The sequence below is a fragment of the Mus caroli genome, chromosome 2 (assembly GCF_900094665.2).
Source record: "Mus caroli chromosome 2, CAROLI_EIJ_v1.1, whole genome shotgun sequence".
Taxonomy (NCBI): domain Eukaryota; kingdom Metazoa; phylum Chordata; class Mammalia; order Rodentia; family Muridae; genus Mus; species Mus caroli.
The window spans coordinates 1,968,167-1,984,985 of NC_034571.1; the positions used below are offsets into that span (position 1 = coordinate 1,968,167).

Here is a 16,819-nt window from a genome sequence, read left to right on the forward strand (position 1 = left end):
GAATGCCAGGGCCAAAAGAATGGGAATGGGTGGGTAGGGAAGTGGGGGGGGTATGGGGGACTTTTGGGATAGCATTGGAAATGTAATTGAGGAAAGTACGTAATAAAAAAAAAAAAAAAGAAGACAGAAAGCATCACATCGCACTCCTGTCCGTCTTCCGGGGCTTGCGTTTCTCCTGCCTCCTCTCCCATACACTCCCTGAGTCTGAATTGATATAATAATGTTGACATATAAAGGTCGATAGAAATGTCCCAGCTAGGGCTGAGCACTCGGAAGTCAACCGTTTCCAGTGCTTGACCAAGTTCCTGACCACTTACAGCTCTCTGCAGTAACAGCTGCCCACTTCTGAGAGAAGCTTTTCTGGTCCAGATTGAGGGTAGCGCCAATCAATGACCTTAATATTTTTACTATTATTTTCTCTTAAATGTTTTTTTATTAGCAAATAATCTTTTTACATGATACTTGGTTACATAAGGACATTTTATACAAGTATATAGTTCACTTCAAGCCTCTTTCCCTGCATCCCCCTTGTTAGTCCTAGACTGTTTAGCCTCTGCTTTCCAGTCATGTATACATATGGTTATATGTGTCTGTCCAAACTCTAGAAATTACAAATGGGAGAAAATATATGATATTTGTTTTTCTGAGAATGACTTAATTTACTTAATGCGATGATCTCCAGTTATAACTATTTTCCTGTAAATGACATAACTCTGTTCTTTAAGGTTGAAAAAAGTCTACTCTATCTATCTATCTATCTATCTATCTATCTATCTATCTATCTATCTATCTATCTATCTACATACCTATCTACCCACATAGCTCACATTTTTGTTATCCAGCCCTCTGTAGATGGATACCTAGGCTTGTTCTATAACATAGCTACTGTGCACAGTACTGTAGTGAGCACTGCTACACAAGTGACTCTGTGACAAACTGCTTTGGAGTCCCTCACATAAATACCCAAGGCTGGGTCATATGCTGGATTTATATTTAGTTTTTTTCTTCTTTTAGGAAACTGTACTGGTTTCCATAGTGTCTTGTCTTGGCAGTGGGGCAAGTGGACTGTGCCGCCAGACAGAAGGCCTGGTAAGTATGAGCAGGCTCAGACTGCAGGGAATCTCAAAACTGAGAATGTTAGGAGTGGAGCCACCTCCCCGTCAAGTTCTGCTCATCTGGAACACGTAACCATGACACCCCACTCAGAGGACCATGGCAATCAGTCACTTAGCATAAAAACCTGGAGTTCTCCATGTTAATGAGGTATCTAGCTAGGCCAGAGTGTTCAGCCAATGAGCGTCCCTTCCTGCACATTCCTTCTTGCAAAAGGCATTTAATCCTTGGTTCACCCTGACTAAGGTATATGCATTCACATTCGCCATCAAATAAAACAGCTTGGACAGTCAAGACTGTCTCTTCATCAAGGATCACTGCAGTGAGGCCTTCAACATAAAGAGCCTCACCTAAATCTCCCCAGAAGGCCTTCTCTCTCCCAGCCTTTCTGTAGACTTGGCACTCATGCAGAACCAAACTGGGTTCTGTCCCTGTCCTAAACTCAGCTTTCCCCTTCATGCCTGGTGCATAGACGCCTTGAGGGAAAACATGGACCTCAGACCCCTATTCCCAACTCCCAGAAGTGCCCCAGAGGTGTCTGGGTACACAGCAGACTGGGAACCATAGCAACCATCCCAGATCCTGCAGTTTCCCACCAGAGAAAACACAGACTGTGGATTTCCATTGTGAACTGTGTTCTGCCCCCCTGGATCAGCTGCCTGTGCTCCAGTGGTGCTCTGGGCACCCCAGCTCTGGGCACTTCAGTGGTGAGACAGACACATGCACCCAGGCACTAGGGCACCATCGCATTAGCAGAGTCCATGGGTTTTTCTGTCCAGGTTGCAGGCATTTCAATAACAGCCTTATCAGAGGCTGTTGAATCAGTTTTTCAAGTCATCCATTCCCAAGAAAAGGTTATGCTCTCAAAATCTATTTTTAGCCATACCAATTTGACTAATGAGGACAGCATCTCTGCATGATTCTTAACTGTATATCCAGGGCCTGCATCTACAAATCGAAAGACAAATATTAAAAGTTATTTGTTTGAAATAGAAATGTTAAATGATGAACGGGAGGGTCAAAATGCTCAGCCTCTGCCAAATATTTCCATTTGGTATCTAAAACTTTGAACAAGGATATGTTAGGGATTTGGTTTGATGGGCTTAAAATGAGAGCAGGCATTCTTGGAACTTCATATCCCCTTCTTGAAAAACTAGCCATCCGTGTTTCCATTTGCTAATGTGAAAAGGCTTTGACAATATTGTTATACTGACTGCTGAGTACAGACTCCAGAATGATGCTTAGCCAAAGTGCTGACAGCGGCTAACAGAACAGTTACTGGGGGCTCGTCAGGTCCCAACCTCGACTTTGGGAGCTGGAGCTATCTGTGCTTCACCGGCTGCAGTGCTTGCTCGGCATGTATAAGGTTGCAAGTTCAATACTTAGCTCTGCTAAAAAGAAGAAAAACGAAAGGTTATAATAGCCAAAATATTTTTTGTTTTTGTTACTATCCTCTCTTAAAAGTTCAGACTTGTGGACTCAGCAGTGGACAGACAATTAATCATTAGATGGATTTGTAATGACCACTATCGTTATACGCACTTAACTGCCTCCTCTGAATGTATTAATATGCAGGGGAAGAAATATGCATGGGCTATCTGCATTCCCATAATATTCCTTTTGGAAAACAAGACTCCATTGGAAGCTTCACACACGAATCTTCACATCTTAGGAAGGAGGCCCCATTTGGGATCTGGGAGACCTCAGGCAGGGAGTCCTAACTGAAGCCCCGTTCCCAGCATCCCCAACTGCTTATAGTTATGTGACCCTGGCAGGCATTGGGCCTCTAGGGATTCTAGTTTTTTTTATCTGTGAAATAACTCTGGCTTCCTGCCTCCCAAGGATACCAGAAGGAAGAATGAGTTGAGGTTTACATTGCACCCTGGGAGCCTTTCAGAAAGGCCCTGCAAGGCTAGGAAATACGATACACTAAAACAGGAAGAATGTCCCTCATTTTCGGTGTTTATCTCTGTTTAGGCTCCATGAGCCATCACTCTGTACAGAGAAATATAGAAAAGAAAGGTCTCAACTTGGAGCAAGTAGCATAATTCACACTCAAAATTGCTGGGTTTTGTTTGTTTGTTTTCTTGCTCACTTTGAGGGGAGGGGGGTTTGGAAGCAGATGACTTGGTTGCTATATGGCTCTGCTCTGTATTCAGAGAACAGCACACAGACCTCTGTGCTGAAAACAGCAGGAGGCTGAGTTGGAGTGGTCGGAAGTTGGAATTTATCATCAGGATGGACAGGTTCTGGAGGGCAGGAATGGTGTTGGATGGATCATTACATTTTCAGTATCTATTTAAGGATGGATGCACAGTGCTACCGCATTTGGCCTAAGATGACATTTGCAGCTATGAGACTCAGCCATATGGAAATGGCTCAGTCAGTAAAGAGCTTGCCTTACAAGCACAAGACCCTGAGTTCCCATGTCAAAATGAGAAAGCTCAATATGGCAGCGCATGCTTATAATTCCAGTACTGGGGAGGAAGCAGAGACAGGCAGATTCCCCAGAGCTGGCTAGCCCCTCTGGCTTCCACGTGCATGCACATAAGCACACATGCATGTGCAACCATACACACATGCCTATAAACATACAGAAACACACAGAGAACAGAACAGATTTCAGCTGTGTTCTTTCCTGGCTGTGGGTTTCTTTCCATCAGTGTGTTCCTGGGACAGGACCACAGGTGCAGGGCTCTTCTGTTTGTACCAGGAGTGACAATCATATATTGCTTTGCTCATCCGGCATTCCAATATCAGTCACTGTTATAATGATATTAGCTTTTCTATCACCACCAAGGGCCGGGGGAGGGGGGGGACGGGCAATGCTTACACAGCAGTATTGAGCCTTCTCATGTGAGAACTTCTGGAGAGCAGTGACTTTTGTACTTGGCTCCTTATATGTACAGGAAGGGGGCAGATCGGAATCTAATTGCCAGATCAGTTGCCTAACTGTAATCCAGTTTGACAAAGAGCTTGCCCTTTAAAGATCTTTTATTGTAACTATATGAAGAAAATATGTAAAAATATATTTATGAAAGAAAGCGAGCAGCCATGGAACTGCCAGCAAGATCAAGGCATGGAGCATTCCAGTTGTCTGCGTCCCCAGAAAATCCATATTCTTCTTTCAAGAGACAATGTGCATGCCCTTTAGAATGTTTGAAAATGCAACATGCTGTTCAAGCATACACGTATAGAGCAATTCATATAGCACTCCCCGAATGGTGGCAATCTGAATTCTTGCATACTATATGTTAAGTTCAATGACTGAAGGTTTATTTTGTTCTCCCGATACGGCCACTGAGTTTTCACAATTACCACACTGTTTCAAGCATTGTATTTATGCAATATAATTTTTAAAATATGAAAAAGGCAACGTGCTGGCTGGTTTTATTACAACCTGACACAAGCCAGAGTCATCTGGGAAGGGACTCTCAATTAAGAAAAAGGTCACCATAAGATTTGTCTGCCTATGAACAAGTGTATAGTTCATCTTTCTCTCTTTCTTTCTTTTTTTCTTTTCTTTTCTTTCTTTCTTTCTTTTTTTTTTTTCGAGACAGGGTTTCTCTGTGTAGCCCTGGCTGTCCTGAAACTCACTCTGTAGACCAGGCTGGCCTCGAACTCAGAGATCCGCCTGCCTCTGCCTCCTGAGTGCTGGGATTAAAGGCGTGCCCACCACACCCGGCACAGTTAATTTTTCTTGATTAATGATTGATGTGGTTGGGTCCATTTCTCTGGAGATGTTGCCGCTCCTGGTCCTGGATGGTGTAAGAAAGCAAGCTGAGCAAGCCATGAGGAGCCGGCCAGGAAGCAGTGCTCTTCCATGGTCTCTGCTTCACTTCCAGCCTCCAGATTCTGGCTTTGAGATCCTGTTCTGACTTCCCCCAGTGACAGAGTGTGACCTGAGAGTTGAAGGCTGAAATGAACCCAGAGAGAGCCATTAGTGTAAGTGACACGATTCCTGAGCAGTGAGTCATTGGATGGATGGGAACCTGGAGGAATAGAATCAGACAGCAAGTAGGAAGGACATCTGGGGATGAAGATGAGTGGACGTCTCAGAACAGCCACCGATTGTCCTGGCATCTGTGTCTCACATGAGTAAGGACCATTGAAGGGGTTCTTAATAATTAGAAGGGCAAACCCATTCTATAGAGTTTCTTTACCCCGTCACTTGGGTGAACAGAGTGGCCGTGCAGAAATGACATAGGCTCCTCACTGGTTTAGCACTTCCTTCATCAGGGTTGGCCTGATGAACTACTGTTGAGAGCTTAATGTGTCAAAAGGAGACAAACACTAACTCCATCAGATGCATCATTCACCCGGAGACCAGTCAGCCACCTGGTTGATTATATTAAACCTTTTCCATCTTAGAAGGGGCAGAGAGTAGGTACTTTCTGGACATGAGTATGCTTTCTCTGTTCATGTTCCTGCCAGCATCATCATCAATGGCTGTAACTTTAATTTTTAGCAGCAGCAGTGGCAGGACCTAGCAGGAACAGCCAGGACTCAGCCAAATGGGGCGTGAGTCAGCAGGAGGGATTTGGACCAACAGGGACACCAGGAGAAGTTCTTTGCTGTGCCTCTCTCAGGGAAGCCAAGACTGGAGACCAAGACGCATTGCACAGCCAGCTCTACAAGCAAGCCCCTCTCACAGTCTGTTGAGTCCTATTTATACTTCCTCCAAACATCAGGTGCCCTCCACAGGTCTTGCTTCAGCACGAGTCTGTTTCAGATGATGTCACACGCTGCCAATCAGCCCGAGCCCTCAGAAGTGGCAAGAGACAGCAGCACACCAACAGAAGTTTTTTGTTGTGCTTCTCTCTATGGAGTCCTGACAAATGGAGCTCAACTAAGCAATGTAAGGTGGACCAATACATGCATGCCATTAGCAAAGAATCTTTCATCACGTGCCCTTCCATGTGCTTGCTTTAGCAGAACATCCTTTCACCGGTGTCTGCTTTACGTGTTTGCCCCAGCAAAACACTATCCAATAAAACCAATTCTCCAAAGATCCCTGAAGTTTCCACTTCCCATGGCCTCCCAGAACAGCCTGCCTGCCGTCATCACATTTCCCAGAGCACCAGTTCTGACCAGTGTGTCCCATTGCTCCTTCACAGCAATGGGCTCAGGGCCACAAAATCAACTGATCTTACCATTTATGCCATCGCCTGGAAACACCCAAACGAATTCTGAAAGGTGTGAGGGACTAAGGAAGACTCAGTTATAGGGTCAGCTGACAGTCAAGGCCCTGTGGTAGCGATGACAATCTCTGTCTCATACCTTAATTGATGGGTCTTGGAATCAATGGGCAGAAATGGCTTGCTTCACTATAAAACCCAATGATTATTAAATGGAATTATATAGAATTTTCATTTCTTTCTAACTAGCTTGAGCTCTGCTTATTTTGAGGATCTTGTTCTCCAAAGATTGGCAGATCACCAGGGAACACACCAGCAGCTCCATCAAGAAGAGAAACCAAATGGGGGCAGTTCTCTGCCAGCTCCTACAGAGAAGAAAAACATAACGGATTTGCTGGAGAATCCATGAGGACAAGCTCTGGGCTGGCTTCAGGAAAAGATGTTTTGGGTAATATTGGAAGGGCTTTGATTCTGAAATCTTTCTACAGGACAAGAGGAACTAGCCAGGCCTATAGTTGTTTGTTTATTGACTTGTCTAAACAGAAGGAAAAGTCAAGGTTTTCAAGGTAGTGAGACAGACAGATATTGTTGTCCAGGCCCTGAGGCACTTGAGGTTTAAAAGAACAACTTTTAAATAATCTTGTCTGCATGAGTTTTAACATTCGGCTGAAGTAGAAGGGGGCTTCAGGACTGAACAGTGTGAACACCAGGTCAGTTTCACAGTCACTAAATCCTTCCTGAGTGTGCTGGTTTGAATAGGTATGGCTGCATAGACTCATGTCTTTGAATACTTGGCCCATAGGAAGGTGTAGTTTCATTGCAGCCGGTATAGCCTTATTGGAGGAAGCATGTCACTGTGGGGTAGACTTTGAGGTCTCCTATGCTCAAGCTATGCCCAGTATGGCACACAGTCTCCTTCTGCTGCCTTCTGATCAAGATGTAGAACTCTCAGCTTCTCTGGTACCCTGTCTGCTTGCATGCTGCCATGCTTCCCACCATGATGATAATGGGTAAGACCTCTGAAACTGAAGCCAGCACCAATGAAATGTTTTCCTTTGTATGAAGGGTTGCCATGCTCACGGTGTCTCTTCACAGCCATAAAATCCAAACTAAGACACTGGGGCTAAGTTCTTACTAACTCTACTAGTACTTCTGAGTAGCTGTGTCCAAAATGCATGAAAAAAGTGACTTAGAGGAAGAATTATTTGTCTTGGCTCAGGGTTTTAGAGATTGCAATCTACCATCATCCATGGTGTGGTCAATTCTGGGTCTGTGGTGAGGCAAACCATCATGGTGGTAGAGGTTATATTGGAAGGAAGACTTTGCCTCATGGTGGACATGAAACAGAGAGAGGGGAATGGGTCTATGATGAAGTGCATCCCCAAGGGATGTGCCCCAGGATCCTGCTTTCGCCAGTGATATCCTAAGCTTCTATAACTTCCCCAAAAAGCACTGCCAGCTGGGATCAAGCGGTCAACAAGTGAGCCTGTGGGGGACATGTCATATCCAAACCATAGCAGTAACATATACTTGACATAGATGCTAAATAAAGGACCACCTTGTGCCTTTAAATCACCTTCTGATTTTGTCTTTAAGTGTCTTTAAGTATTCACTTTAAGTGAGTGGACCTTGAGAGACTATTCACGCGGTTTGACTCCTGGCCCAGTCAGTTTCTAGCTTTTGTGTATTTGCTAAGTCAGTTAACCTCCATGTGCCTAAATGTTCTTATCTATAAACATAGTGGCAACAGGTCTAGGGAGATAGCTTGTGGAGTGAAGTGCTTGCCGTGCAAATGTGTGGACCTGAGGTTGGAACCCACATAAAGCCTGTAATCAAAATGATGCAGTAGTGAGATGGGATGTGGAGACAGGAGAATCTCTGGGCACTCATGGGTCAGCCTGCCTGGTAAACACAGTGGTAAACGGCATAGAGATCCTGTCTTAAACCAGGTGGGAGTGGAGGACCAACATCCAGAAGATCAACATCGGTAGCTGTCCTCTGACCTCCACATGTGCATCATGTCACTGTGTGCACACAATCACACACTCAACTGTGCAGGAGAGTACATATGCTCACACACACACACACACACGCACACACACACACACACACTACAGACAAGATCATATACATACAAATTTTTAAAACTGAGGACAACAATAGCAGTATCTATTCTGGAATGCTATTTGGCAATCTAGTTAAGATAAAATATGCACAGCCCATACAACAGTACTTGGCTCATACTTAACTGCTGTTAATACTGTGACTTGACAATGCTTTCTCTGAGTCTGTTTGCCAGGAATATAAATGATGTCACACTCCCTGTCTTTCTCAAGCAAATCTACAGAACACCTGCTGAACAACCGTTGTGTCTACACTGCCTTCTCCACCCCACTCTTAGATCAAAGCTCTCTCCTGCCCCTCTGTGCAACTGTATTTGGAAATAAGGCCTTTATGGGGGTAGCTAAGGCTAGGTTAGTCGATAAAGATGGGGCTCTAAACAACTGGACTGGTAAGAGAAAGACAGAAGAGCACAGAGGAAAGGCCACCTCTTGCTACAAGGATACAAAATGGCTATTTACACACACGTCAGGGACAAAGGTCTTCAGAGACTCCAGTCTTGGCTTCTGAATACTGAACTTTTAGTTTCCAGAACTGGAAGAAATAAATCTCTGCCCTGTCAGCCTCCAGCCTATAGTATTTCATCATGACAGTCAGAGCAGGTTCATACAGTAACCCGGCGAGAGTTCATAGCTTAAATGTCCAGGGAGAGACAATGGGGCTGTGCTGATAAGTGGCCTCTGATGTTTGGCCTGATGTTGCGTCACTACTCATTGTGTGAAAGTCTGGTATTTCCTATGGCAGGTAACTGCAGAGAGCCATTTGTCATCCACATCCTTGGCACTGCTGTCCCCTGGATTTATTTTTGCCTATAACTAAGATTTTTCTACATAATTTAGGCTTCACTGAGCACAGTGGTGCACACTTGAGAGTCTTGCCCGGAAGCATTAAAGGGCCACGACGTAGCAAGACTGAATCCCTGCCCACCTCCTACCACCATCAAGATAGAAATTGGTCGAGGTTGCAGACAGAGTACTTGACACATAGAAATCTATGGCCCATGAAGGGCCTCTTTCTCACACTTGCTTCTGTTTCAGGGCATGAGGTTTGTGAAAATTAAGCCTGATTGGCTCAGGGACAATAGTCTAAGCTCATGTGATCCTCATGATGTCTGAGGCTCTCTAAAACTGACAACTACATAATGCTGCCTGGAGTCTCTTTTACTGTCTAAAACTGCCCCACGCCCTCCCTCGGGTTTCCTCCACGCCATCTTCCTCCTAAGCCCCTTTTGGGTAGTTTGGGATTTGTAAGAGCTGCCTGTCAACACCTGCAGCCATCCCAAGTGATCACAAAAAGAACCGTCCAACCATGGTTTCAGGACACCCTGGAAGACTGGGGACCTGCGAGGTGAGGCCAGCCTTCACACTGCCTTCCCACACCTGTGTATTCTTTTCACCTCATCCTAGGACCACTCTTCTCTCCAGGTCCTGGAACAACTCCTGATCCCAATGCTGCAAACCCCAATGAGAAGCTTTCAAACAGTCTTCCAAGGGCAACGTTGCTTAAAAATCTGCTAAAAATGCATTAAATACATTATGTATATTATGATAATGATAAATGGCTAACACCCATAACATATAATTAATACACTTACAAAAACAGGTATTCTCTCTCTCTCTCTCCTCCCTCCCTCCCTCCCTTCCCCCCTCCTTTCTTTCTTTCTTTCTTTCTTTCTTTCATTCTTTCTTTTTTTGGAGACAGTTTCTTTAGCCCATGCTGGACTCAAATTCCCTGTGAAGCCTCCCTATGTAGGTGAGAACAGCCCTGAATGTTGATCCTCTTGCCTTTATCTCCCAAGTACTGGGTGTTTGCCACTGTGCCCATCTGATGAGATGCCAGGGATCAAGCCCAGGGGGTGATGGATGCCAGCCAGCACACTGGTAATGGAGCCACACCCCCAGCCTTCTTGTGATTGATTCTCATTACACCAAGAATAGTAAAGGCAATGGAGGCTGGGCACTTTTGAGGGTTTTGGTCTCTTCCATTTTACCCACTAACTAGTGAAAAGCTTTTTTGAATTTATGGATGAAGTTGCTTCCCAGGTATAGGACTTTCTGAATTTGGGGCTGTATAAAGCAGTTAAGCTTAAATAAATAAATAAATAAATAAATAAAGTAAATCCGTGAACTTTTCAAATCTTTATGGGGATTCTTTTGACATTATTATTACAGAAAACTCAGTGTGTGTGTGTGTGTGTGTGTGTGTACATGATAGAGATGAGAGGAAGAGGGGATGAGGAGAGGAGGAGGGGGAGGGGAGGGGGAAGAGAGGAAAGGGGAAGGAGGAGAGGGGGAACAGACAAGAGAGGAGGAGGGGATGAGGGGATGAGAGGGAAAGGGAATAGAGGAAGGGAGGGGCAGAGAAAGAGGAGAAAGGGAAGGAGAGAAAATATTATTCTACACGAAGTTCTGGGAAGATAAACTCAGATTTGATTTCTATGTGCTTTGATTCTAAGTCACTTGCATTGAAAACTTAAGACTCCTGCAGAGCACTCCACTGTACAAACTGAGAGCAATAGTAGGAACACCTGCGTAGGGAAAAACTCTACTCCTGGCAAGCTCTGATCTAGCCCATAGTTGGGTGCTACAAACCAGTTGGGTCTGGTGGTCAAGGCGTTGTATGCACATCTCCTCTAGTCACCCTGGAGTCCCAGGGCGCAGGGGTTCCCTTCCTCCGGGGAGTCCTGCAGGGGCCGGTTGCCAGGTTGACGGTCTCCCCGCCCCTGCTGCGGTCCACGCCCCAATCTCCGCCCGTCCCGTCGCGTCCTCTCGACCCTTTTTAAGCGTGGCGGGGCGAAGGCCGGGTCATGGTGATCCGGGCCGTAGAGCTAGCCGCGCACTCAGCTCTCCGGAGCGCGTGCAGCCGAGCCGAGCGTCCCGTCTGCGGTTCCCGGGCAGGCGCTGCGGGCTCCCCGGCTCCCCGCCGTCCCCCGCACCCGGGCGGGCCATGCGCCCGAGCTAGAGCGTAGCCGCCGGCATGCCGCTCCCGCTGCTGCTCGCCGCGCTCTGCCTCGCCGCCTCCCGGGCGCCCGCGCGCGCCTGCCAGCTGCCGTCGGAGTGGAGACCCTTGAGCGAAGGCTGCCGTGCCGAGCTAGCCGAGACCATCGTGTATGCCAAGGTGCTGGCGCTGCACCCCGAGGTGCCTGGCCTCTACAACTACCTGCCGTGGCAGTACCAAGCTGGAGAGGGAGGGCTCTTCTACTCCGCCGAGGTGGAGATGCTGTGTGACCAGGCGTGGGGCAGTATGTTGGAGGTGCCCGCCGGCTCCCGGCTCAACCTTACTGGTCTGGGCTACTTCTCCTGCCACTCCCACACGGTGGTCCAGGACTACTCTTATTTCTTCTTTGTAAGGTGAGCCTGCCCCCCTCTGTGGGCTACCGACAGCAGGTTAGGAGCGCCCCGGGGGACCCGCCCCCCCCAAACTAAAACACGTCCTAGGCTCTTCTCATTCTCTCCTTGCTCTGACCACCCTTGGCTAAAGATGTTTAAGATACAGTGATGCTTTTGGAGTTATATGCATAGATGGGGTTAAAGGCAAAAAGGTTAATAACGTGCTCTTGTTTATGAGATCGGATTTTTCTGTGATCTTCCTGCCTCAGCCCCTGAGTGGGGGGATTACACGCTACCACACGCAGCTATCAAAGTGCTTTCCAATCACTCATTTGATATTTTGAGAAAGATGACCTTTGCCATCAGTTGTTGGGATTCTTTCTGGCTTTGAACTTCTCGAGTATAAGTTTCGAGCCAGTTCTGAGTCCACTCACACTGCTCCTCTCCACCAGTTCCTATCTGGATAAAAGTGGGAAGCAAATCATGACAGAAGCTCGCGAAGCACCTGGGAAAGACCTGTCGTTTAATGTACACTCAAGCTCTCCTTTCCCACTCACCTTGATGCCAGAAAGCAGCCCCTCGCGGCTCCCCTCCCCCCCCCACCCCCGTGCGCTGTCTTGTCTTGCTCTTCTATACCAGCTGCCCTGTAATTCAAATTAGCAGAGCTTGACTGGGGCCGGCTGGTGGGAAAGGTAAAGACCCCGGGTCACAGTGCTTTGAAGTGTGCAGAGGGGGAACAGGCAGGTGGTGGGTCCTATGTAGACACCACCAGTCTTGTGAAGTTCCACTGAGGTTGGCCTGTGACCACAGCAAGTCCCCCCAAATTCAGTTCATTTTTTATCTACTACTGAATTCAACCTAAATCACAGGTAGGAAACAGCTGGTGGATCCTGAAGCTTGTGGGTTGCTTCTAATTTAATAAAGATGGATCTAGAACATGAGGGGGTGGGGGAGAGAATAGGATTTTAGCCAGGTTTTAAGACAGTGATTCAATCCAAAGGTTTATGACAGGTACAAGTCTCAGTCTTACCACTTGTAAACCAGGATTCTCGGGAATGATTCTGACCACCGGCTGCAGATTCAGTTTTGAAGTCTCTGAGAAAGAAACCGGTAAGCTCCGCAGGAGGGGGACGGATCCGTAAGCTCAAGGCCACATGTGCTTTCCATATTGAAGGCAGGCTAAGTTTAGAACGCGTGTTCTGCTTTGTGTTGGCTTTGAGCTGCTTAGCCAGATTAGGTTGATTTTTTAAAAAAATTAAAAAAAATTTTTTTGTATTTGTGTGGAAAATATAGTTTCTAAATAAAATCAGCCAGGACCGTGAGCATGCCTTTTCTTGATACGAAGAAATCCAAGTCGGCCTTTTCATGTTTTTATTTAGGGAAAAGACTGAAAGCCCAGCTATAAAACAACTCGACGCAGCTTTATTTTCCACTGGATGAAAGCTCGAGAAGTGAGCAGGCAGTGTTGGACTTTTGCTTATTACTATACATTTTTTTAAAATCACAACATGGACCAGTGACTGTGCGGTGGTCAGTCACTGTTTTCATCTTTTGTGATGATCTGTTGGCAGAAAGTCACACAATTATGTGACAGACTGTCTTTTCTTTGGGCTGTCTTGCCTTGAAGTAGGCTAATAACTGCACACAAGGCATCCATCCCTCCTCTGGTCTGGCCTTCCTCTCCCTCTTGTTCACTCTCTGTGACTGGCAAATGGAAAGGAGAGAGGGTCTGTGTTTGGCTCTTTCCATGGCCACATGGGCCTGTGCACTGGGGCAGATGATTAAGAAGCAGGGGCAGGGGCTCTTCACCTCCTGGCAAGCAGGAAGCAGAGAGGAACATAGGAAGGGCACACAGCAGGACATAGCCCCAGAGGCATCCCCCAGTGATTTATTTCCTCCAGGTAGATCCACCCTCCGGAAACTTCCCATTCTAGTTGGGTACCAAGGTTGAAACAGAGAGGAAGGGGGAACATCTCAAATTCAAACTGGAACCCTTAGGTTAGAATTCTCGCCTCTTTTTTTCTTTCTATTTCTAATAAGCACTTTACTAGGGTGTGTGAAAAGGTTCACTAATATTTGTACTGCATCCGCTCTGTGCCAAGCTCTTCATCATCCTTGTGTGTGTTGGATGTGTGTGCCACGCGTGTATGTGGTTCATGTACTGCAGTGTGAGCACATGCAGAGGCCGGAGGAAGATGCTGAACATCTTCCTCTACCTCTCCCCACTATATTGCCTTGAGAGAGGGTCTCTCATTGGCCTGGAGACTTGCTGTTTGGGCTAGGCTGGGCTAGCAGGCTCTCACAATCTGCCTGTCTCTGTCCCTGTGATGGTGTTACTGACGTGCACAGCCATGACTGGCCGTCTATGGGGGTGCAATGGATTTGACCTTGAGTCCTCCTTCACACTTGATCAGGAAGTGCTCTTACCCACTGAGTCACCTTTACAGTTTTCCAGTGTAATCCCCATGAGAATACCAAGAAAGCATATTCTACTACAATTCTCTTGTAGCAGATGGGAAGACGATGGTGCTTAAAGAAGAAAAACTGGTTTCATGTCATGAGCCCAACATAGCAGTGAGACTTGAATCCAGGTCACATTACACCTGCTGCCTGCTCACCAGGAAGCAAGGGGCACTATGAGACATGGGAAATAGACAGGAATGCATACATCTCCCTTTCCTCTTGTCTAGAGTCCATTCGTTAGAATCCCTTAGGCTAGACTCGAGCATTGTAAAGGGAAAGCAATGAGAAGTGTTAACGGTAGAGGTCCCTTCCTGAGACCCGCACCAGAGTTCATGGAGACATTGGTGAGACCATCTCTGTCCTTTGTAAACCAGACTGAAGCTGGGCCCGTCTCCAATACCTCACCAATGTGTCTACTTTGATCTCCTTCAGGATGGATGAGAATTACAATCTCCTGCCACACGGAGTCAATTTCCAAGATGCCATCTTCCCAGACACCCAGGAGAACAGAAGGATGTTTTCCAGCCTTTTCCAGTTTGCTAACTGTTCCCAAGGGCAGCAGCTGACGACCTTCTCGAGTGACTGGGAGGTCCAGGAAGACAACAGGGTAAGAACTGGCTACACAGCCTGTGACTTGGCAAAACAATAGTGTACTTATATTGTCATGAAGATATTGCATCATGATTGAAGGGGTCAAGAATGCTCTTCTAAGTTATGTATCCACCTGTCTTTCTCCAACTTGGCGCAGAGCAAATGCAGTGCACATTCTAGTGGACATTATTGCATGCTCAAGGGTAAAGTGCTTGTTAGAAAAAGGGGCAAGAGTTATAACCTAAGTGTTTCAGTTTGAATTTGAGATGTTCCCTTTCCTCTCTGTTCCAATCTTGGTACCCAGCTAGGGTGGGAGGCTGTGGAAGTTTCAGAAGACACATCTACCTGGAGCAAATAAATCACTTGGGGTATGTCTTTGGGGCTATATCCTGCTGTGGCTTCTTCTTATATTCCTTTTTTGCTTCCCATTTGCCACGAGCCAATGCTGCTCCTAGGCTTTGGATGGCCAGGGTTAGTGCTTGATAAGGAGTTCTTCACAAAGTAGGAACGAGATGGGAAGAAGGCACATGCATCTCAGGTCTCAGGTTCCCCTTCTTCAAAAGGGAGACAAAAGTCAAAGCCATATTGCACTCATTTGATCTAAATATGTAAATCTCTTGGCATAGTGCTTAAGAGTGTTCAAAGTCTGTAAGCCATTATGACTATCCTTGTGACTGACAGTCTAAGGCTCTAAGGCAGTGGTTCTCAACCTATGTGTTTCGAACCCTTTGGGGGGGGTGTCTAATGACACAGGGGTTGCCTATCAGATATATATCAGATATTTACATTATGATTCATAACAGTAGCAAACTAATGAAGTAGCAAAATAATTTTATTTTGTTATATATATTGATGATGATGATGTGGTTGGGGGTCCCCACAGCATGAGGACTGCATTAAAGGGTCACAACATTAGGGACCTTGGAACCACTCATTTAAGGAATTTTTTTGGAAGAAAAGGAAATGAAATAAAACAGGTCTCAGAGCTAACATTCCATGTTTTAAAAAACATTTTTTTTTTTAAGATTTGTTTGTGTGTGTGGGTATTTTGCTTGGATGTATGTGTGTGTATCATATGTGTGCCCGGTGGCTGGGGAGGTTAGAAGAGGGTGTTTGGTCCTCTGGAATTGGAGCTTTTGGATGGTTGTGAGCCACCATGTAGATCCTGGAAATCAAGCTCAGGTCCTCTGGAAGAGCAGAAAGTGCTCTTAGCTGCTGGGCCTCCTATCTAGGCCCTAGTCCATGGATTTTAAAGCAATAATCCCTTTAGAGCCCACAGGGCAGCCCGAGCTTAGTAAGGACTAAGATCACTTGAGTATGGAGACATAAGAGATATGTCAATCTGAGCCAAATGCCAGTGAAGGGGAACTTTTAGGGAGTGACACTTTTCCCAAACAGTGACAGTGCCCAATGGCCCCGATGGGATACAATCAAAGCAGGCCTGGGGGCTGCTGGCCCATCATTCCCTGTCCTCTGTGCAAGACACATTTGAAGTTAAATGACCAATATCTGAAGACAGGTCTGATGTGCCTATCAAATTAAACAGTGGCCCTAATTTATGGCATAAAGAATCACCTTGGAAGTATCTGGCAGATCCATTCTTCCTATCCATGTGTGGCTGGGCTGAGAGGCATGCCATCTTGTCTGGTGACTTAGCCTGGGGAAGTGCCTTGCTCTTACAAGCTTCATCACCAGGCATCCTGGCCCCCAGAACCATTCTCTTACTCTCACCGAGAAGCTGCGCCTGCGATGCACAAGGCTGTCCAGACGAAAGAAGTAACTCGCTTGCCTTTTCACACTCGAGGTTCCTGTCGTAGATCTACCTTACTGACAGCAGTCTAGGCTCTCCTCCCCTTTCTTCCGTGCTTTCTGAGCGTTTCCTTGGGTTTGTCAACCCATGTTTTGCTGCAGCATGGTCCTGAGCACCTGCTTGGTTTCTCCTCTCCCCCTCCTCTCTGTGTGAACAGACAGATGTGTGCTGGTGCGCTTGCTGATGTGGGTGGAGATACATGGAGGCGAGCAGATGTGTGCTGGTGCGCTTGCTGATGTGGGTGGAGATACATG

General features: G+C 46.4%; 1 protein-coding gene across 1 annotated transcript in view; it reads left to right on the forward strand.

Annotated features, from left to right (window-relative positions):
* Window positions 1-11,142: 11,142 nt before the first annotated feature.
* Window positions 11,143-16,819, forward strand: part of Ccdc3 (coiled-coil domain containing 3) — an 88,748-nt gene continuing 83,071 nt past the window's right edge. Inside the window, exons 1-2 of the mRNA XM_021156081.2 lie at window positions 11,143-11,722; window positions 14,597-14,771. Of these exons, the coding sequence (XP_021011740.1) occupies window positions 11,349-11,722; window positions 14,597-14,771 (549 nt within the window). The 5' untranslated portion in view covers window positions 11,143-11,348. The remainder of the gene's footprint in view (window positions 11,723-14,596; window positions 14,772-16,819) is intronic.